The sequence below is a fragment of the Lithobates pipiens genome, unplaced genomic scaffold, assembly GCF_037356315.1.
Source record: "Lithobates pipiens isolate NorthernLeopardFrog02 unplaced genomic scaffold, aLitPip1_a1.2 Scaffold_13, whole genome shotgun sequence".
NCBI classification, from domain to species: domain Eukaryota; kingdom Metazoa; phylum Chordata; class Amphibia; order Anura; family Ranidae; genus Lithobates; species Lithobates pipiens.
Genome location: NW_027507718.1, coordinates 403,058,229 through 403,080,833, shown reverse-complemented (window position 1 = coordinate 403,080,833; position 22,605 = coordinate 403,058,229). Strand labels below are relative to the sequence as shown.

Genomic DNA, 22,605 nt, shown 5'->3' with positions numbered 1-22,605 from the left:
AAGACATTTAAGAAACTTTCTGGGGGCTAAGGTACGGCGCACCATTGGCAGCCAGAAATGGAAGCCCATGGAGGCTGCGGCATCGGTGACCACCTGTGGTGGCTTGGCTGACACTGCCGGGATGAACATTGAAATACTGTTACAGCTGGTGAGGAACTTGTCCCACATAGCTAAGTCTGCTACTGCTAGTTGGTCTAGCTTAAGAACTTGGTCTGGTTCTTGCACTGGTGTGGGAAAAGCTTTGATATAAAGGACCGTCCTTGAGGAATAATCCTCATCGTGAAGTTCAGCATCCCTAGTAAGGATTGCGACTGCCTCATGATGCACCTTTGTGATTGGGTGAAGTCATGGATAACTGTCCTGATACGGGCTAGTTTGTCGGGACTCGGGAGGCACACTAGCCTGTATGGCACGCGTGTTCAGGGTGACACCTAGGGAGGTGATAGAGTGTGCCGGGCCTTCCACGTCATGCTCCGCTATGGGCACATTGAGATATTCTCAACCTGCCTAGATATGCCGGTCGTGTGCCTGCTTGTTCGATGAGCAGGAAATCATTGAGGTGGTGGATAACTGTCTGACGGTGGGCCTGGTGTGACTTTACCTGAAATGTACTAGCCTACCCCTGCTATGAGACTGACCCTGGTGAAGATGTGAACTGTACGTTCTTCCCCTCCTATTTTTTTTTTTTTACCTGTGGAGATAAAGTCCAACCCAGTCGCGGATGGAAACCTGAACTAACCTCAGGGAGAAAAGATGAGTGGCCCGCGTGCCACTGTAGATGAATGGTCAACTGGGTGCCGCTGTGTTTGTGTGGCTGATTGTTTGCCACTGAGGTGTGTTTTAAAGTTAGTTTGTATGTGGGTTTACATGTAGATGCATGCTGCGAAGTGTTTTATACTACTAGAGACGATATTGCGTGGTTGCAAGGGTCTCAAGTATGAAGGTTTGTTTTTAAGATGACATTGTGTGGTTGTAAGGGTCTCCGTCTGGTTTGCTGAGATGATATTGCGTGGTGACAAAGGGGGTTTTATTTAATTTTATTATTATTTATTAGGGATGTTAGTGATTACATTTTTCGTGTTCGATTAATCAATTTTCTTTTTAATCGATCAATAGACTAATTTCGATTAACTATAACGCACATACAGATCCAACTACTTTTAGTCATGGCAACAGCAGAAGCCGATCCGCACGGCAAAAATATCACAGCTTATCAGCCTCTAAGGACAACAATGTTAAAAATGGAGGTTATCAAATTTGCCTACACTTAGCTTGCTGAATGATACCAGTTAACCACATCCATATTGACCATCACTGTCCAGGCTGTCCGGTGATGTCACGGACATAGACGTCACTGGACTCCTCCCCCTTCCCTTTGTTAGCAGACGGAGGCACTTGGGGAAGGGAAGAAGAGTCTGTTGAGGTCGGTGTCCGTGACATCACTGGATCTCCGACGAACTCCCTGAAGACCCAAAAGTCGGCGGAGAGGTGAGTACCGATTAAAAGAATTTTGATCGATCAAAAAAATTAACGATTAATCGAGGAATTAATTGTTAATTTCTGAAGCCCTTTTATTATTATTTTTGTATTTTTTTTTTTAACAAGTGAGAGGTTTCTGAGACGATATTGCGTTTCGCAAGGGTCTTAACAAGGGCAGCAGGCTGCTGAGATAATTTGCATGGTTGCAAGGGTTTCAACAATATCAGGTTGCTAGGCCGAGATTGCGTGGTGGCAAAGGTTTTTTGATGAGTAAGAGGTTTGCTGAGACGATGTTGCGTTTTGCAAGGATCTCAACAGGGGTATCAGGCTGCTGAGACAATTTGTATGGTTGCAAGGGTCTCAACAGGTGTCAGGTTGCTGGCCTGAAATTGCGTGGTGGCAAAGGGGTTTTCTTTTTCTTTTTTTTTCTTTTTTTTTTAGTTAGAAGTTGCTGAGACGATGTTGCATTTTGCAAGGGTCTCAACAAGAGTGACAGACTGCTGATATGGTTTTGCATGGCTGAAAGGGTCCCAACAAATAATAATTGGGTTACTGAGAAAAAGGATAGAAACCATGGTTTGTTTGGCGGCTTACCTTACCCTTAAGCGAGCAGCATAAGGGATAAGGACAACGTCCGTTCGATTCGTAGATTCCGTGGGGGGAACTAACGGACGATATGGGAGACAATGAATGGAACTAAAATACACGGCATGACTGATACAAAATCAGTTGTAAAATATATGAAATGAATGCGATACGAATTGGTATTAAGGAGTATTAAATGAATCTGAAAATAATTGGTTGTAGGGTGTATGCTACCCCTTGCTCTGAAATCGAACACATACCAACCACCCAACTGCCCAGTCTAATCAAGTGCAGACAAGGCACCAGGTGGGTCTAATTACCACCTCAATCAGCCACAGAACCCATACAAACAATGCATGCTTATCTCCAAATAGATGAGACGTAACCCCATGAACAGTGAATCTTATAACCAGTGAAGCCTATGGCGAGTGATATCGGACAACGACCGACAGCGGCTCAGAGGCTTGGATTTACAAATGAATTGTATGTATGGCAGAATGAACTTACGAATGTACTATTCCTGTGCCAAATGATGTCGGGACATGAGCAACAACTTGGAGGCAGTTTTTTTATGAAAGGGATGCAAGATAGGAAGCATAACGAATCGCAAGATTATACGTTGTTAAGAAAAGGTACGAATACTACTTGCAACAGTGAGCGGGAACCGCTGAAGACCATGAACGGAGAAGTTGCAATGCACTTTCCGATTGAATGCACAGACTCACGAACATGAGGTGAGCAGGGAAGAGTTGGCCCAGTGACGTGCAATATAGTGCACTGAACCAACAAAGAGCATGGGTGAGTGGGCTGCTTAAATACCCTTTGGGTTCCTCCGATAAATTCAGGCCACCATACTGGCCTTATATATATATATATATATATATATATATATATATTATAATATATATATATATATATATATATATATATATATATATATATATATATATATATATATATATATATACACACACACACATATACACACACACTTTTTTTATGCATGAAAGGGTATAAAAACACTTCAACATCACAAGGCCCACTGAGATCTAGCATTAACAGCATGCACTGGAGTTGTCAGGAATAGAAACCATTTTCTGAGATGTTGTGCCCGATATATCAAGACTGAAAACTGTGGAGCAATAGTGGAACAAAGAAAAAAATTGCCTTAGCCTCTGCTTTCAACAAAACAAGGCAAAGCGACACAATTACACAAATGCCCCATTCCTTGCAGCACATACTTTTCTTTTCTTAAAGTTTTTGTAAACCCTTACACTCAGTGAAGTAATTGGCCTCAGGTGATAAACAGAGATGAAACAAATCCTCCTACATACGTTGTTCCTGTTTATCTGCAGTCTTTTCTCCTCTACATATGAAAGTCCATCATTTATAAAGCTTGTCTGAGAGTTCAGAAAAAGGGGGTAGAGAGCTGAAGTTACCCTCTGCAGACATCAGTGAGGAGAGTTCTGAGAGCTGATTGGAGGGAAGGGACATACCCCCTTCACACAGCACCCAGGAACAAAGCTGAGGATTTCCCGGTGCTGGAGCTCCCTCCCGTCACCATTTTCTCTTGGTGTAAGGAATATTTGTCAGAAGTGACTCATACTGACAGCAGAGGAACAAAGCGGCAGACAGAAATAACACTAATGCCGCATACACACGACCGGACTTTCCGGCAGAATAGGTCTGACGGAATCATTCCATCGGATAGTCCAATCGTGTGTGGGATAGTCCGATCGATTTTCTTTAAAAATTCAGACGGATGTAGAAATAGAACATGTTTTAAATCTGTCCGACTGACTGAAAACCATTCATCTGTATGCTGGTCCGGCGGACCAAATACGACGCAAGGCCAGCTATTGGCTACTGGATAATGAACTTCCTTTTCTAGTCCTGTCATACGTCATCACGTTCAAAACGAACAGACTTTTCGAACGGACTTTAGTCTGTTAGTGTGTGGGCAAGTCCATTTGTTCAGAAGTCCTTCGTAACTCTATCAGGAAGACTGTCGGACCTTTTCTACCGGAAAGTCCAGTCATGTGTATGCGGCATTAGTGCTACCAATTAAGACAAGGACACACTATAGAGCAGTGGTTCTCAACCTATTTAGTGCCATGGCCCCTTGATAAAATTTCGCAAGCTGGGGGGACCCCTAACAGTAAAATTATTTTCGTACCGTGGATTGTCAGCACCCAAGGCAAGACTAGTAATGTGTGCTCCTAACCCACGGACATTTAGTGCTCCCTGAGTCCCTTTCACTAGTATAGTATTAAAATCCCTTATGGTACATTTTAGGATGTACAACTTTCATTTTGTTCTTCTTTATTTGCCTTTTATCTCTCGTTATCCTAACCCGCCCCCCATCCCTCTATATAGCTGTCTTTCTTGTTCTTTCTCTTATTCTTTCTCTCCCTTTTTCTTTGTTCCTCCCCCGCTTTTCCTCTCCCTTCCATGTATACTCTATATTTATTCCTTCTCTTACGCCTTGGTGTGTGTGTGTAGGGGGGATAGAACATCCCAGGATTTGGTGACCCCTGGCAAATCATCATTCGACTCCCAGGTTGAGAACCATTGCTATAGAGGGATATGCATTTCATGTCTGAGGTTTACAACAACCACTTTACCTGATTGCTCCAACCACACACCTGAAACTAAGAAAGTATTGGTGACTGTCGCACCAATGTCACGAAAAATAAAGAATTTCCCATGTTGGTTTCGGACCGAAATTAATGGAGAGATAGACACAGCTCCAAAATGTATCATATCCTGTATAGAAAGATAACACAAAATTAAGTTCAGCATTTGCATCTTCTTGTCCTAGGCGCATTAAGTGAGAAAAGCTTTGAGGGTAGAGTATTTTAATAAGCTATATCATCTGGAATTTATCAACACCAACTCGGTGTAATGAAACATTCCAGATGTTAATTGATGTATTATGGCTTTAATCACACTAAAAAAGTCATACAGACGCACCCAATCCATGAGCATGTGGGAGTGCTAGCATGACAGCCTACTTTTTAACCACATATTTTTGATGAATAAAATAAAAGCCTGGGGGAGTAGCTGGAGATAACCTTCCTTTTTGTGTGCTCTGAATATTCTGTAGCCAGTCAAACTTGAACAAGATGTTGTATAGGAATCTGTTTATGCTAGCACTATGCTAGCAAGGCCAAAAAGACATAAGTGCTGAAGGTGCAGTATATTTCAATAACCACTTACAGCTGTTATAACTTACATAGTAACTTCAAAACAATTTGTTCTCTATAGATATATATTTATTGTATGTGCAATCATGCAGCTCAGACTAACATGTTGATGTAAATATAGTTCTACAAAATCTGATCTTTGCCTCCAACAACCCCCACCTCCAAATATTCCACATTGGAAGCATTTCTAATACTCTCTGACCGCCCACCTTAAATGTGACATGGTGGTTTGGATCTTTTTACATTGTTGCAAATCTTTGCTCTACAGTACGACAATTTTAATGTGGAAGTACCACTTGTCAAATTTATTTTTTTAGGTCAATGGGACCAGTTTTGGTGCTGTAATTTAATGTAAAATCCCCACTGGGATTGAAAAAAAATAGAGTTTTAAGAGCTGGTAGCAGGTGCCCCCAGAATGCCTGCTAAACTGGCTTTCAAATGCCTCTGAAAAAGCAATTCACCTTGAATCGCTTTTCATAGAGGTGTTCGAGTCCTAGGAGGAAAAATATATTCTGTGTTGTTCCATGATTCTAATTGCCAGGTCTAACTTAATTATGTCCTTTTAGGTCTCATTCACATTTGCAACCATTTGTGATTAGTTGTGGGAGACACAGCGGGGATCCCTGGGATTAGCTGTGGACAGGTAGCCCCTTCGAAAGCAATAGGAGGCTGACAGCTTCCACAGATATACGCAGCTGATCGCATGTAATCGCTTATGTAGTGATTTACTGCCAATGATCGGCCCTAGACGCAGACAGTCTTTTAGCTTTTCATTAAGATCAATGGATCTTGCCACCACTAGTCCCATTGGATCTCCTTCAGCTAATCACAAACAGCCCCTTTTTGCAAGTGTGAATAGAGCATTAGGTGTGCACATTTCTCATCAGCATAACATATATGATTAAGGCTAAACCAGAAAAATTCAGCTCATATAATGCAGCTATGGCTTTTCCTACTATATATACTAACTTCTGTTAACCTGGTCCAAAAAATAAAAAATAAAAAAATTCCAAGAGACTGCAAGGAACTTCTGGTGTCTGGACCCTCCTTCATTTAACATTGCTAAAGATGGCCATGCATGGATCAAAATTCAGCAGGGACTGGCTGAATTTTAATCCATGTATGGGCACTATGGTCAGGGCCGGGACAAGGGGTGGGCAGAAGGGGAGGCTGTCCTAGGCACAGTGTGTATTATAGGGATGGGGCACTACAAGTTCCTTCTACTATAAGGCTGACAGGAGTAGTAATTGTGGCATTACTACTTCTGTCAACCCAGCACTGGAAGTGGCAAGGAGATGAGAAGGGAGCTGGGAGGAGGTGCAAGCTGTACTCTCTCTTCCCCTCCTCCTCATAAGCTTGCATATAATGAAGGGGAGTGGGAAGGGCACAATTTGGCATCTTTGCACTGGACACTGGAAGATCTTGTCCCAACTCTGACTATGGTTGTACAGAAATTGCTCTACTGATCGACATCAGTACAACCACCCTGTCAGGTTTTCCCTGCTCGATCGTTTAGTATATTCTGACACTGCCAAAATACAATAGCTCAACAAAAGGATTCCCCCATCAACCAAGAATCTGTAGAATGTGTTGTATGTAGTATTCATTGGTCTGTCCGTTTCTACGGCATTAGTAATATGTATGCAGCCCTCAAATTTTACACTTGCCTGGAAAATTATGGCTGGCAAGCATGGGCTGCTTCGGGGGGGGGGGGGGGCGAGCACCGCTGGCAGGCGGGGTTGAACGGGAGCCATTCTCCCAGCCAGGGGAATAGAGGAGAGGAAGAGTTGAGCTGGCCAATTATCAGAGGAAGGGGATTGCCCGCTGTAACAGCTTTCATTTGAATTGCTGGGTTCCCGACGTCGCTCAATGTCACATGCAGCCCTGCCTCCTTGCCCAGCGCCACTCAGGTGAGACTGTACTGATGGGTACAGGTGAGACTGTACTGAGGGGCACAGGTATTAGGGGCATGGAATTAGGTGTGGGGCATGGTTAGGGCTAGGTGGGGCAATTAGGTGTGGGGCATGGTTAGGGTTAGGTGGGGTAACTGGTGGCGAGTAACCCTTAATGCCTGGCTAGTAGCTCAGGACTTGAAATTTTGAGTTGCACCAATATCGGTATTGGTGCCGATACCAGGCATTTTTGCAATTATCAGTACTCACAAAAATGCTCCGATACCGTATCACTAGGGGGGGTGTGTACCGCACCCGGGTTACACCCCAGGAAAAGCCTGCACCAGTGGCAGTCCCAGCTTGGCCAAGTCCTGCCTGTGAAAATGATTGGTTACTGGGCCCGCCTAACAACCCAGCAACCAATCAGGTGCATGGAGGCCCAACATTCAGAGGAGGACGATGTACCTTCCTCCCCCTGAGCTGCACCACCTCCACCTACTTCCCACTGACAACAGAAGGGGCCTGAAGTCTTTGGAGTCTTTCTATGTGGACCGGGACACTGCTGCTGAGCTGGATGGCTGGGAGTCTGAGGAGACCTGAGTGCAATCTGGACAGGACACTGCTAATATAAGTGAGCAGAGCTCCAGCGATGGCTGCACACTGAAGCGGGGGGGGGGGGGGGGCAGAGATCACATGTATTTTAGATAGAGGGAGGAAAGGCTTTCCGAGAGCTGTCTACATCCCTATTTTACCCCACCCTTAGCTACTCTGCCTTCACTTATCCCTCTACTTCCCCCCTGCCCTCACCCAAGTCCATAACAACCCCCCCCCCCACCTCCCAAACTACCCCTCTACCTACTCTTCCTAGGTGATAGGTATTGGTAATTGGTACCGGTGAGCATTTTAAAAAAGTATCGGTATTCATACCCTGTATTGTATTGGTATTATATATATATACTGTGGGTTCATTAATGAATTTATAACAATCTGTCCCATGCTATTCACAAAGTCAATACAGGAGGGTGCATGGCCAAGTGTGGCACTGTATAAATTCAAATGAATAATGGAATGTAATAACTCCTTAAACTTTCCAAAGATCCTAAACAATATATAGCAGATAATTTGGTACCATTATTAACTAAATTTAAGGGTAAAATCAAAATCTGAAAAAAACTTTTATATGTTCTGCACAACTCTCCAGTATGGATCCATAAAAAATGGTTCTATAAGATTGATACCATATTTAGGGAATTAATTTGGAGAGGGGGGTCAGCACATATTAGTTTAAATACCTTACAACTTCCAAACAAGGAAGGGGGAGTTGCTCTCCCACATCCCTTTAGCTACTTCTTAGCAGTACAGCTCCAACATATGAGTGGTTTCCAATTGGAGGGGGGAAGAGGAGAAAGCAGGACTCTCTTACAGAGTTTTCTGCACAATTTGGTGGTGGAAGCTCTGGAAGCAGGGATTCAGTTACGGAGCTTGCCTACTCTTGATTTAATGACAAGAGTATGGGAAGTGGCAAAGGGAACTTTGGAATATAGAAGATTTACAGAATACTCCCCCTTATGGGAAAATAAGAAGTTGGCAGACATGCAGAAAATGGGGCCAATTAGGAAATGGGAAAGACGTGGTATAAAGTATATTCATCAGCTTTTCCAAAATGGAAAGCTTAAATCTTTTCAGGAACTAAGGGGAGATTTCGCAATTTCAAAGAGATCTTTCTTTAGGTACCTACAGGTAAGACACGCAATGACAGAGCAGTTTAGAGGGAGGATAATAGAATGGTGTACTATACCGGTACTACAACAAATTTTTAGAGCCAAGTCATCGAAAGGCCTAATATCCAAAATCTACACAAGTTTACATAAAGGGAGTCAGGAGAAAATAAAGGAACGACCGCATAGGCAGAAATGGGAGAGAGATGTGGGAAATATATCAGAACCACAATGGGAAAGGATTCTTGAATTGGCAACATGGGTTTCTCTCTCTCCGCCCCAGAGGATGTCACACTTATTCTTACTATACAGAGTATATCATACTCCGCAAAAACTTTTTATGTTCGGTCGAAGACATGATGCTAAATGTCCGAGATGTGGAAAGAAAGAAGGGGACTTGATCCACATGTTTTGCAGATGTCCTAAGTTATTCCGGTACTGGAGGGAGGTGGTGGATACAATAGCCCAGGTGTTTGAGGTATCCATTGTTATGGACCCCATGTTATGTGTATTGGGGTGGATAGAGGAAAAGGGTAAGCCAAAAGACACCAGTCTAGCAATTTTGAGATGCCTCTTCCAGGCTAAGAAACTTATAGCCCAGAAGTGGCAATCTTCCTCCCCTCCATCCAGTAGGGAATGGGAACAAAATATGAATGTGGTGATACTTAAGGAAAGGACATCATACATCAGACAAGGAGCCTTCAAAAAATTTGATAAGATCTGGAAATGGTGGAGCAAGAAAAAGAATAAGGGAAGTATCAATATATAAAAGTGAAAGGATTGGTAAACGAAATGGCGTGAAATAAGAAATGAATGTAGTTGAGAGTGATGTGGAGTGAATAGTGTTGGGTGCTTGGGACCAATTTGTGGAACACCGCCACCTTCTAAAATGAACACTCATCAGAGCCAAAATAAAAAGACGCATTTGATTTATGCCTGGGTTAACCATTCCACTCATATGGATATATCTGAAGGTTTCCAAACGGTATGCCAATGATCACTCCATAAGTCTCCACAATAATCTCAGGATCTCATAGAAAGCAAATAGCCATCATTGCGCAACATGCTTCCTGAAGAAGCATGGTTGGATGCAAAACAAGTAAAGGCTTCTGGGTAATGCCGATGTCATTTCCTGCTCCAACCCGCACCATATCAAGGCTTGGGCCGCAATATTGTGGAGACTTATGGAGTGATCATTGCTAGCATAAACCAAAGGCGTCTTTTTATGTTGGTGTTCATTTTAGAAGGTGGTGGTGTTCTCGAATTGGTGAAAGTTTTTCAATCACGGATGTGAATTTTTGCACATGAAATTCGGATAACCAGGTCTTGAATAGGAATACTGGGACTGTCCTTTTTAAACACAACAATTATTATTATTTTTCTTATATCACTGTAGTCCACTAATAATGCACTTGATTGAGAATTATTGATAATGATTCACTGCTTTAGGTATGTGGGGAGATATGTATAACATTTAGGCCCCTTTCACACTGGGGTGGGAACGGCATTGGTGGTAAAGCGGCGCTATTTTTAGCGCCACTTTACCGTCATTTTAGCGGCAGTATGCGGCTGCTAGCGGCCGAAAAAGGGTTAAAACCGCCCGCAAACCGCCACTGCAGTGGCGCTTTGCCGGCGGTATAGCCGCGCTGCCCCATTGATTTCAATGGGTAGGAGCCGTTTATGACCGGTGAATACACCGCTCCTTCACCGCTCCAAAGATGTGGCTAGCAGGACTTTTTTCACTGCACTGCTAGCGCCCCACTCCAGTGTGAAAGCCCTCTGGTTTTCACACTGGAGTGAAAGGGGCCAGATTTTTTTCAGGCGCTATACAGGTGCTATTTTTAGCACTGTAGCGCCTGAAAAACACCCCAGTGTGAAAGGGGCCTTAGGGTGAGGGCAGTTTTTATTGTAACATTGTTTAAGTCACATTACTGGTGGGGAATATATGACTGCAGCAGATCCGCTATTTAATGGCACACACACATATATAATTTTTTTTTTCTACATAGACTTACTAATTAATTATACAGTATATAACTATAAACAATAAATGAAACAATATAGATTTCCTTCCAACTGGATATTTTATGTATGTAGGTGATGTTTTACTAAGCCACATAGTTTGTATAGGGTTAGTGTAATTGTTTATATTTGTTTCGATTAACATGGTCTGTTGGCTGGTGCAGTCTGATTGCGGGATATGCTTTTATGTTAAAATAATTTTATGATAAACAAATTTCTAAATTCTTCCTATGAATAGTATAGTACATTATCTTCCATGATCTATAAGTTTAAAAGAACCCTAGAAGTGTTTAATTACCCAACAGTTTACTACATATGAAAAAAATGTATTATGAAAACAAAGAAAGTCCCTTTAATCTCCATTATGTAAAGGGTTATTGACGCAAAATCCAGTGTTTTTGGCCTTTACCTTTTATTAGTAGGAACGTTGACAGGCAAGCATTCCTTAGAGTGTAGGCAAACAGCTTTAACACAATAGTAGAGCCTTCATTTCATTCCCGCACTCCTACACAAAGCTCCTTCTAGCCTGAAACATTGAGCAAAGCAATCCATCCCAAGTAGTTTTACAAAAAAGGTCACTTTTATTGATCCTGTATTGTTAACCTTTACATTCTATTTTATGTTTAAAGCTATTTCTGAAATGCTAGAAAGGAATTAAGACTGACAACAGTAAAAGATAGCATTATTTAGCCTCTCATGATATATGAATCTCATACAGCAGGTGCCCTCCACTGAGACTAAGTTGAGTAAAGGTTATCTTCATTAACCTGTTCTGAAATATATAAATTATCCTGCGCTGTATATTGTATAATACCAGCTTGATAAATGGTTTCAGTGCAAATATTAAGTACAAAAATTTTTACTTAATATGAAAACACATCTGTATGTGCTGCTGCAAAAAAAAAAAGAAAAAAGAAAGAAAGAAAAAAAAAGAAGAATGTATTATTTCTGCAGACAAATGCAAGGAATCAAAATCCCTTTAAATTCAAAATAAAATAACTATATCATTTTTTATTTTTCAATGAGTAAGTGATGGAAACATGAATGATTAGAATTTACCTAGGGCTAAGCAAATCAACCTGAGTTCAGGTCACAAACAGTTTTGCTAAATCTTGCTTAAAGTTCATGAACCCTTGGCAAACTCCCTCTAAAGTCTATGGGGGCAAATTTTGTTATTCAGTTCTTGCAATTTGTAGGTCGAATAAGCAATTTTTTGTAAAACCAAAGGCATTGTACACCTAACACTGCCTTGGAGAATATGTGCCTAAGCCAAAAATAAAATGAAAAAAAGAACTCCTCCTACAAAGAATTGTTAGCTCTCTCTAACTGCCCCAATTCCCACTAACAATATGGTTCCTGTGAGCCCAACCTTTAAAAAGAGGGCTGGGTTATCAATTTCTTCAAATTACTGGCTCTTGTGACTCAGCTGACCATGGACAAAGGCTGTGGGCTGCATTATAGGTGTTCCTTATTTGTAATAGGGAACCTGCAAAGTTTTTGGACAAAAGCTTGCGATTTGTGTTATTTGCCAAATGAATCAATCAGGTACAGGTACATTTTCTAAGTATAGCTCCAGCCAAAAAATCTATTTAAAATCTTTTTGGATAACATAGGGAAGGGTTATCATCACCCCTGTAACATTTGTTTTGCTGTTTGTGCCCCTGTTCAGAAGATTTTACCTCTTCTTTCTGTCCCAATGAGAATTGGATTTTGAAAATGTTGGGTTGTTGTAGAAACAAGGATTGGTGATGAAGCATCAGTGGAGACACCTTTTTCCCATATTAACTCTTACAGGAGAGAATTTCCCTTCCTAGGGTTAGATTTCCTCTCACTTCCTGTTGTATCCCTCCATTTGTAAGTAGGAGTCATTTGTAATTTCGATCTTCGGCACTAGTGGTGGTGCCACAAAACTGCAACCCCTCACAGATACTCTAGTTGAGCACAAGAATGAGCACTGCTGCGAAATATTACAGCAAAAAAATGTAATTACATGCCCCTGTTAAACAGGGGCAGAAAAAGTGGGCCTTAGGCACTGGTGGTGGTGCCACAACACTGCAAACCCTCAAAGATACTTTAGTTGAGTGCACGAATGAGCCCTGCTGTGAAATATTACAGCAAACATTATAATTATATGACCCTGTTAAACAGGGGCAGAAAAATTGGGCTTTAGGCACTGGTGGTGGTGCCCTGAAACAAAAGTGTTCTTAGAAGCTGTCAACATGAACATTGAGAAGGAATAGGATAGTCAGTCAGCATAGGCATTCTTCAAGGGATCTCACATTCATAGGAAAATTAATCAGTTACATCAGCATCAGGTGCTTGGTAGCTGGTGATCCAAGACTGATTCATTTTTATGAAGATGAGCCGATCATCTGAGTCTGTGGACAGGCACACTCTGTGATTGGTTAAAAAGCCTCCATCAGCACTGAATGTGCATTCAGAAAGAATGCTGGATGCAGGACAGGCCAGTAGCTCAATTGCATATTGTGCAAGCTCTGGCCAGTGATCCATCTTCAAGACCCAGTAACCTAGTGGATTTTTGGTTGGAAAGGTCTTCAAGTCTGCCCCTAGGTATTCCTGCACCATGTAAATCAGACACTGGCGATGGTTGCTGGAATGATCAGACCTTGGGGCTGCGGACTAAAGAATTGTCTGAATGCATCGGTCAGACGGACACCTTCTCCACCACTCCTTCTGTGACTGACTGAAGCCTCAGCAATACGTTGTCCAGGAGGACCTGGAAATTTAAACTTCCCAGGCTCTGGAAATGAATTGCACAAACCTTTCTGCAAAGCCTCCCAAAGACGTTTCATCTTCTGCTCTCTCTGCGAAGGCTGGATAAGTTCCGCAACCTTACCCTTGTAACGTGGATCAAGAAGGGTTACCAGCCAGTAATGATCCCTCTCCTTGATACCACGAATCCGAGGGTCCTTCACAGGCTGTGTAGGATCAGGGAGGCCATGCAGCGAAGGTTTACTGAGGCATTCAATCTGGAGTCCTCTGGGTCATTAAGGATGACATGATCCACAGCCACTTCTTCCCAGCCACGTACAAGTCCATGGGTTTCTGGGGACTGAAAACAATCCATTAAAGACTGCTGCTGATGCCGAGTGCTAGGCTCCACCTCCATGCTGACACAAACCTCCTCCTCCTCCTCTTCCTGTGTGATTGGTTGGGCCCGTAGGAATAATGTCAGGATAAAGGGGGCCTTGAGAGGTAAAGAAATCCTCCTCTTCCTCCCTCTGTTCTGCCTTAAGTTCCCTGTCCATTATTCCACAAAGCATGTGCTCCAACAGGAAGACAAGCGGGACAGTATCACTGATGCATGCACTGTCACTGCTTACCATCCTCGTGGCTTTCTCAAATGGTAACAGGACAGTGTATGCATCCTTGATCAGTAGCCACTGGCATGGTGAAAAAAACAAACAAGCTCCCCTGACCCTGTCCTGGTGCCATACTCACACAGGTACTCATTGCTGCGTGTGCAGCTGCTCCAGCATTGCCAACATTGAGTTCCACCTGGTGGGCATATCACAAATGAGGCGGTTCTTGGGCAGGTTGTATTCCTTTTGAAGATGAGCCAGCTTAGCACTGGAATTATATGACCGGCGGAAATACCCACAAACTTTCCTGACCTGCCAAAGGAGATCCTGTAAGCGCAGGTACCTGCACAAGAACCACTGCACCACCAAATTAAGGACATGAGCTAAACAGGGAACATGGGTCAAGTGTCCTGTCGAAGGGCGGAGAGGAGGTTGGTGCCATTGTCGCAAACCACCATTCCTGCCTAAAGCTGGTGTGGAGTCAACCACCTCCGAGTCTGCCCCTGCAGAGTTGACAGAATCTCTGGCCCAGTGTGGCACCTGTCCCCTAAGCACAACAACTTAAGCACTGCATGGCATCTTTTTGCCTGAGTGCTTGCGTAGTCCCTTGAATGCCTACGGAGCACCGCTGGTTCAGAGGAGAAATATGCAGAGGAAGACGCCATAGAGGAAGAAAAAGAGGAGGGGGTGGAGCAGAGAGGTGTGGCAGAATCACCACTACTAGCATTATGAAGGCGTGGTGGCGGAACAAGTTCCAACAATACTGCAGAAAGGTAACGTCCCTGTCCATGCCCGCTGTACCATGAGTCAGCAGTAATATGCACCTTATCGCTGACCGCCCTGTCCAACGAGGCCAAGACATTGCCTTCCACATGCCAGTAGAGAGCCGGAATGGCCTTCTGTGAAAAGAAATAGCGTTTGGGAACCTGCCACTGAAGTACATTCCACAAATTCATGAAAGGGGGCCGAGTCTAACAGCTGAAAAGGCAGCGTTGAAGTTCTAGCAATTTAGCCAAGCTAGCATTCAGCCTCTGAGCATGTGAATGGCTGGGACTGAATTTCTTTTGATGGTTTAGCAACTGGGGTAGGGAAATTTGCCTGCTACAATCGGATGCTGGTGTAGCGAAAGCAGATTACCTGCAAGTATTTGGCACATCTAATTCTGCACCTTCATTCCTCTCAGTGCAGGTTTATGAGAAGACTAAAGGTATAGTGGGGTTGGAGATCCCAGCTGATGAGGAGCAAGGAGAGGTCCATCTTGTTCTTTGGTGTGTGTTTTTAAGTACTGTTGCCAACGGACTGCATGGTGGGTCATCATAGAATGTAGAGCCCAAGCAGCTGCCGTTTTGGCCACGCTTGATACGCTTCAGACATATGTTGCAAACAGCAACAGTGCAATCTGCTGCACATGTATCAAAAAAGGCCCACACCAAAGAACTTTTCAAAATACGTGGGGAGTCAGCAGCGCCCTGCACACGCGGAGCTCTGCGGTGTGATGCAGTAGGGTGACTGCCCTTAAACTGGCCCCAGGAGGGCATCCTGCCTCATTGGAGATGTGCCTCCTCCTCCTCTCTCCTATCCGGCACCCATGTAGAGTCAGTGACCTCTTCATCCCCTCCCTCCTCATCACTGCAGCAAACCTGGCAGTATTCTGTAGCTGGGGGAACATGACTGCCAGTTTCTTTTCCTTCTTGGGCACCCCCTCTCTCTGGGCTCACGTTACTGCCTTCCTCAACCTGGGTACCATCATCGGAGCCTTCAAAATGCTGCGCATCTTCCAGCAGCATGTACCAGACACTGTGATCAAACAGTTCGGGGGACTCCTCCGTGCATGATGGTGGGGCTAGGGAAGGAGTGACTGATGACATTGAGCTGATGGAATAGGCTGCTTTGGCAGGCAAACTGCTCTGAGCCTGGGTGACAGAGGATGAGGAGGATGAGGAAGGCTTAATTATCCACTCTACCAGGACAAGTGTGCCCCCCCGCCATGTGCTGAGGATTCACCGTGTCCACAACCAGCACTTTTGGCTGTAGACACAGAGCCTGCTTGCCCTGTTTTAGGGGCCTGTGAGTATCTGTCTCTCCTTGGTGGCCTTCCAGACATGCTGTAAAATTTTATTAGCAAAACACCGCCTGCAGTTTACTACAAAAAGTACACCAGGAACGGCCTGCAGTCAGATATAGACTTGGCTAGACTAGACTGCAGTGCAGTGGATATATATGTAGGAGACTGTATATATATTTTATGCACTGCAGATCAGATCGCCTGCCTGCCTGAAAATGTATTTGAAAACGTACACCAGGAATGACCTGCAGTCAGATATAGGCTCGGCTGGACTAGAAAGCAGTGGATATATATATGTAGGAGACTATATATATTTCATGCACTGCAGATCACTGAATCACCTGCCTGCCTGAAAGTGTACTTGAAAACGTACACCAGGAACAGCCTGCAGTCAGATATAGGCTTGGCTAGACTAGAATGCAGTGGATATATATATATTATGCACTGCAGATCACTGAATCGCCTGAAAGTGTATTTGAAAATGTACACAAGGAATGGCCTGCAATCAGCCTTATATAGTGTTTGCGTGGACTTAGTCCCCCTGAGCCATGATTGGCGAAAGGCACCCTGCCTTTGGTCAATTATGGCTCTCTTAGCTGAGGGCGCTGTGATTGGACAGAGCATGCAGGTCATGGTGCATGCTCTGGCCAATCATCATACAGCAATGCACTGCGCTCCCGTAGTGCATTATGGGCCATTACACGCCGCTCTAATTTGGCACAAACAGCCATAATGTTAGGTTCTTGATGAACAGGTGAATAGCTAGTGTTCGAGTCTAAGCACTTGTACACACGGTCGGAGATTCCGTCGGAATGTGTCCGATTGGATCATTTTGTTGGATATTCCGACTGTGTGTGGTCTGCATCGGACTGTTTCCGTCGGAATATCCGTCGGACCAACTTTTCCAACTTGCCGGAAACATTTTCCGACAAAATGCTCCGATCGGACGTAGAGAATTCCGATTGGACAAAGTGCCACGCATGCTCAGATCAAATTCCTACAAAGCTATTGGCTACTAGCGTGAACATAGTCCCGTCGTAATGAAATAACGTCATCACGTCGGATTTTCCGACAACTTTGTCCGACCGTGTGTATACAACAGTTTCGGACAAAAATTTGGTTGTCGGAATCTCCGACCGTGTGTACAAGGGCTTACTCATGTTCAACCCGAACAGAAAGCTCACCCCTACTAAACACTGGCAATACTCTAGTAAAAAGTTTAAAGAGAACCTATATCATGGCTGGGCCCGAATAGTCTTGCAGAGGATCGAAGACTTGGTGCTAGTATTGTCTGTAGCTTCCCTGCAGTTGATTTTTTTTTCCAAGACTGACTTGCTTTTCTTTGTTTTACACTGCGCCTGTGTGGTGGTGGCCATTTTGGTACAGGAATAGACTTGCTTCTTCATGTCAAATGCAGACCCCTGTTCACTGCTACTCTAATGAGCTAATTAAATGTGGACTCTTGGGAAGAATGATCAACAGGTGCAGCAGAGGTAAAAGAACCACAGATCAGCAGCAACACACGAGGAGATAAACATCAATGGGCGTCAGGAGAGGCGGGGGTATTAAGGATCTATAAAATGACAATGAATGGAATAGGAGCAAAGAGATCCCTGCATTGCAGGTCCTTAGATACAGCTTCCTCTTCAGCAGCCCAATGAGACTTATATTAGTGACATTACCATTGGTCACTACAGTGTTCACTTATAATAAATGCAGTCATCAGTGAGCAGAATATGTGTTAAATGGCCTCACACTTCAGACATAGAAGTGTCTAGGTACTGTCACATGTCAGGAAATGTACTTCAAATTTTCATGTAGAATTCAAGGCAACAATCAGTATTATTTAGGCTACTTCTAAACCATTAATAAAGTTGACTTTCACCCTCTTTAATCATGTTTCACAATTCTCCTCTTACTAACGCTGACTCCACTCTCCTGCTACATAATTAGATGCTGAAATCACCATCATAGGAGGCTTTGGGGCACCTCCAGCACATTGCATATTAACAGCCAAATTTAATCAGAGACAGGTAGCCCCCTAATAATGTCACAAGGGAAGGTGGTGTCACAGGACCCAGCAGGCTTCGGTAGTGCAGTGGGTTACACCAAACAATGTTGGATTACCTTGGTGTGTGAGTATGTTTGAGGAAAACCAAGTGTCAAGGTAAGAGGAAGGAAAGAGAATTCTAATGGAGGGATGAAGTTTATTTTTAACCATTCTTTATATTTCCCTTTAATATTTACTTTTTGAGTAGATTAAAAAAGGACACAAGAACCTTGCTTTCAAAGGCTCTCAGAATTCTATTGTAATGACTAAATAGCCTTTCTATTGTTAGCCCTATCAAGCAAAGATCATCAACTAAATTACTGCCCACCCAGAAGCAAACCATCAGTACTGTAGAATGACAAGATTTTTAGGCCTCGGCTGTCTCCATTGCCTTTAGAACTAGGGGACCTTTTTCCTGATATGGCTTAATGTCTGGTTGAATCCAACCTTTTTTCTAGTGAAACTGGAAAGAAAGCCCTTTATAGTTACACAATGTGACATTGGCAGATCAAGACAGCAGGAAGCCCTAATTCAGAGATAACACATTGATATCCAGTAAATGTTTGACAAAGTGCCCATGGTATATGAGCAAAACACCTGCTCTACTTTGCCACCAGTTCCGCCCTATGATATTATCTGACTTTGGTATACAGTGTATAAGAGCAGGTTCAAACCTGTACTGTATGGTCTGAGTGCAGTGTGATTTATAAAAGTTTTTACGCTCAACTTTAGGTGCGCTCTCATTGACTTCTATTGGACAGTGGATTTCATGATGGCGTATCAAAGTCTTCCTTTCTGCATCTTTGATGTGCTTTCAGAAAATGCACATACTGTATGTAATGGAAGTCAATCAGAATGCACCTAAAACCGTATGTAAAAACGTGGATACAATCTCGCTGCACCTAAACTGCGCAACCAATGTCAACCTGGCCTCAGTCTAGACCTGATGGGAACATGAATCCACAGCTACCCCCAAGACTGAAAGCTCATTATGAAAGAATGTTTACTTTTTCAGTATTACATACCCTCTTTTCCCTTCTTAGGTTCTCAGTCTCTGTACTTTAAGCTTGTAATAAACTCCGAAACATATTGGGTTAGTATATTTTTTGCTCAAGCTTTCTCTATGTACATTAACTTTCCTTTATCATCTTAAATAACTGTTCATTTATTAAATCCTTAAAATCGTTGAAACTTAAAACTCAGACTTCCTCATGAAGAAAGATATAATGAGAGCAAGCAATTGATAAGGCAAAGCAGAAGTGAGCAATATCACATTGCATTAGAATTGTATTAGAATAATCATTAGCAAAAGATGCAAATGGGGCACAGTGTAATAAAAATGGATTCAAAATATCTAAGATTAAAAGGGAAGACAAAGCAGTTTAACCTTTTAGAGAACACAGTCCCATTGGCATAAATCTCAGCATTTGCACACTGCAGTAGTTACATTCATGTAACTACTGCAGTAGTTACATTCATGTAAACATACAGGAGTCGATTTACTAAAGGTAAATAGGCTGTCCATTTTACAACAGAATTTTCACTTAGCTTAGTAAATGAGGTGAAGTTCTGTTGCCTTCCATCATTCAATTATGTGTAACTAAACATACTGTTTTTTTCCCTTGCAAGTGATTGGCTATTTTTTGCAAAGTAAATTTTTACCACATTCACAAAGCTAAGGAAAAATTCCCTTGCAAGGTAAACTGTCTATTTGCCTTTAGCAAACCACTCCCTCTGTGTTTATTTCTGAATTAAAACTATCTTATATTAGAAAACAACGATAAGATATAAAATATACAAAATTAAACGGTATCATTGCTAGAGCTCTTAGTCCATTGTTCATCTTTAGATTCATCCCTCATCTTGCAGATGCTGAGGTCATACATTTAAATAGCAAAAGCCTGGCCTTGGCAAAGTCAACACTACCCTGGAATTGAAAGCACTGAGGAGCTGCCAGAGGAAATGCCATCAATTTCTCACTACATAGCTCATGTATGCCAAATGACACACTCCTTGGCAATAAAACAGATTCGAGTTATTGCGAGTTGTAAATCACTACAGTATCCCTCCTCACAAGGGTACAATAAGGCTTTATAAATCATCTCAAAATAAAACCCCTCCTATAGAAGCTATGCACTGCTTATCAAACTGAACCAAATTCTACCTATACACAGGCTGCACCATGAAAAACACCTGCTCTCGGGCCATGGAAATGCTTACTTAGCACACTTAAATTATTATAAACAACCTGGATTACTGGTGCTTACAGGGGTTTAAAATCCTCTCACCTGCCAGTCGTTTTTCTCTTGCATTTTTCCAGATAACATCCAGAGCTTTAGCAGTGGAATTCCTAATATGATCACTCAGCGATCTCCTGAGTGGATTTTTTAATAGCTTCTCCATTTTATGTGAACTTCCAAAAAAAATTGCATCAGTCCATGTCACTGCACCAAGTGCCCAGCTGCGATCAGCTCCTGCAGTCCTCCTAGACAGAGAGCTTATCCTTCAGGAATCAGGCAATGCAGTCTTCACTGCAGACACAGGGTAGCTCATACTGCAGGCAAAATGCTGACAAGCTGCCAAGTTTGCCACTCTTAGTACATCTGGAATATGTTTCAAAGGATGCAAGACACATTAATGTAAATGCACTGGACTCTCACTCTGGACAATTATTAAGATTGCGTTTAAATCATAAAATATGCAATATATTTTGAATGTATAGATTTATCAATTACAGTAATCTATACATGTCATAAAACTTTTTACCCAATTTAGTAATATAATTACAATTTTGCTTTCTCTATGATATTTTTGGGTATAGTCAGTAACGATGAAGGAATGCAGATTCAGCATGTCTACACTTCCCAGTGACAGAAGCTTAACTATTACCTGCACAAAAAAATTAGCAAATCCACAGACTGAACATATACATGGCAGCATAATAGGAAAAAATAAATATGTATAGTGTATATAGTGACAGTGCACAGCCCTGCCACTGTGTAGAAGTAGGCAACAGTAATACAGTGTTCACAGGAGTGCAGAGTATGGTGCTACAGAACAATCATTTTGAGTGGAGAAAACTGGCTTTTCTGTTTTCTCCAGGTTTTGTAATTCCCAAATTGGGTTCCAGAGTTTGGCGGCATTTTGGGGAGGGAAGAAGCCTCTAACCCAGTGTTTAGGTCTTGTTGGAGACCAGCAGGATGCATGTAGAGGTACCCTTGTAATTACAGGCTTGGCCATAGCTATGGGCCCAGGAAACAGGTGTGCTCCACTTAGGAGCCAATGCTGCGTGATGGAGACAGGAAGTACCTTGTCTAGAGGACTGAAGGAACCTAGAGTCCTGACAGAACTAAGAGAGCCCGCAGAGCTGGGAGGGCTGAGAGAGGGGCCCATGCAACAAAGACCTGCAACCAAAGAGAGCTGAGAAAGCTGCAACTGTTGTACGCGAGCACAGGTGTGCTGTTAGTCAGTCTGGATAACGAACACAAAATGCCTGAGCAGAGGTACTGCAAAGAGAAGGGGGCAGGAGGCTTTGTGTTACTTTGGCCTTTTTGTGTTTTTCCTTTGAATGCTGTGTAAAGCCGAAACACAGTTCTGAGTTAGATTTTATATATATATATATATATATATATATATATATATATATATATATATATATATATATATATATATATATATATATACGCACACACACACACACACACACATAGTATCTCCCAAAAGTGAGTACACCCCTCACATTTTTGTAAATTTTTTTTTATTATATCTTTTCATGTGACAACACTCAAGAAATTACACTTTGCTACAATGTAAAGTAGTGAGTGTACAGCTTGTATAAACAGTGTGAATATGGCTGTGTGTTGAGTTATTTTGAGAGGACAGCAATTTACACTGTTATACAAGCTGTACAATCACTACTTTACTTTGTAGCAAAGTGTAATTTCATGAAAAGATATTAAAAACGAATGAAAAGATATTATAAACTTTTTACAAAAATGTGAGGGGTGTACTCACGTTTGTGAGATACTGTATATATTGTATTGACAATACCAGGCTCAATAGTATTGTCAATGGTTAACCATGCAACAGACAGGTTGACAGGTTTGACAGGTTTGTCCTGCATTTTGATTCAACAAGGCAGCAGAGTAAAAACGGTTTTGGTGTATTAGGGCTCTGTACAGGAATTTAATAGCTTTAAACAAAAAAACATCTGCGTGTCCAAGCACCTAAACTCGAGTCAGTTCCTAACTAACAGGGTGCGCCCC

At 42.6% G+C, this 22,605-nt stretch overlaps 1 protein-coding gene across 2 annotated transcripts in view; it reads right to left on the bottom strand.

Moving 5' to 3' along the window:
* The window catches only part of DLC1 (DLC1 Rho GTPase activating protein), a 539,422-nt gene that overhangs the window by 244,138 nt on the left and 272,679 nt on the right, over positions 1-22,605 (bottom strand). The window contains exon 1 of one of the 2 annotated variants that reach the window (XM_077477432.1): positions 20,629-20,762. The exons of the other annotated variant lie outside the window; for it this stretch is intronic. Coding sequence (XP_077333558.1) covers positions 20,629-20,743 — 115 coding nt within the window. The 5' untranslated portion in view covers positions 20,744-20,762. Of the gene's footprint in view, positions 1-20,628; positions 20,763-22,605 lie in introns of those variants that run through there. 2 annotated transcript variants of the gene reach the window in all.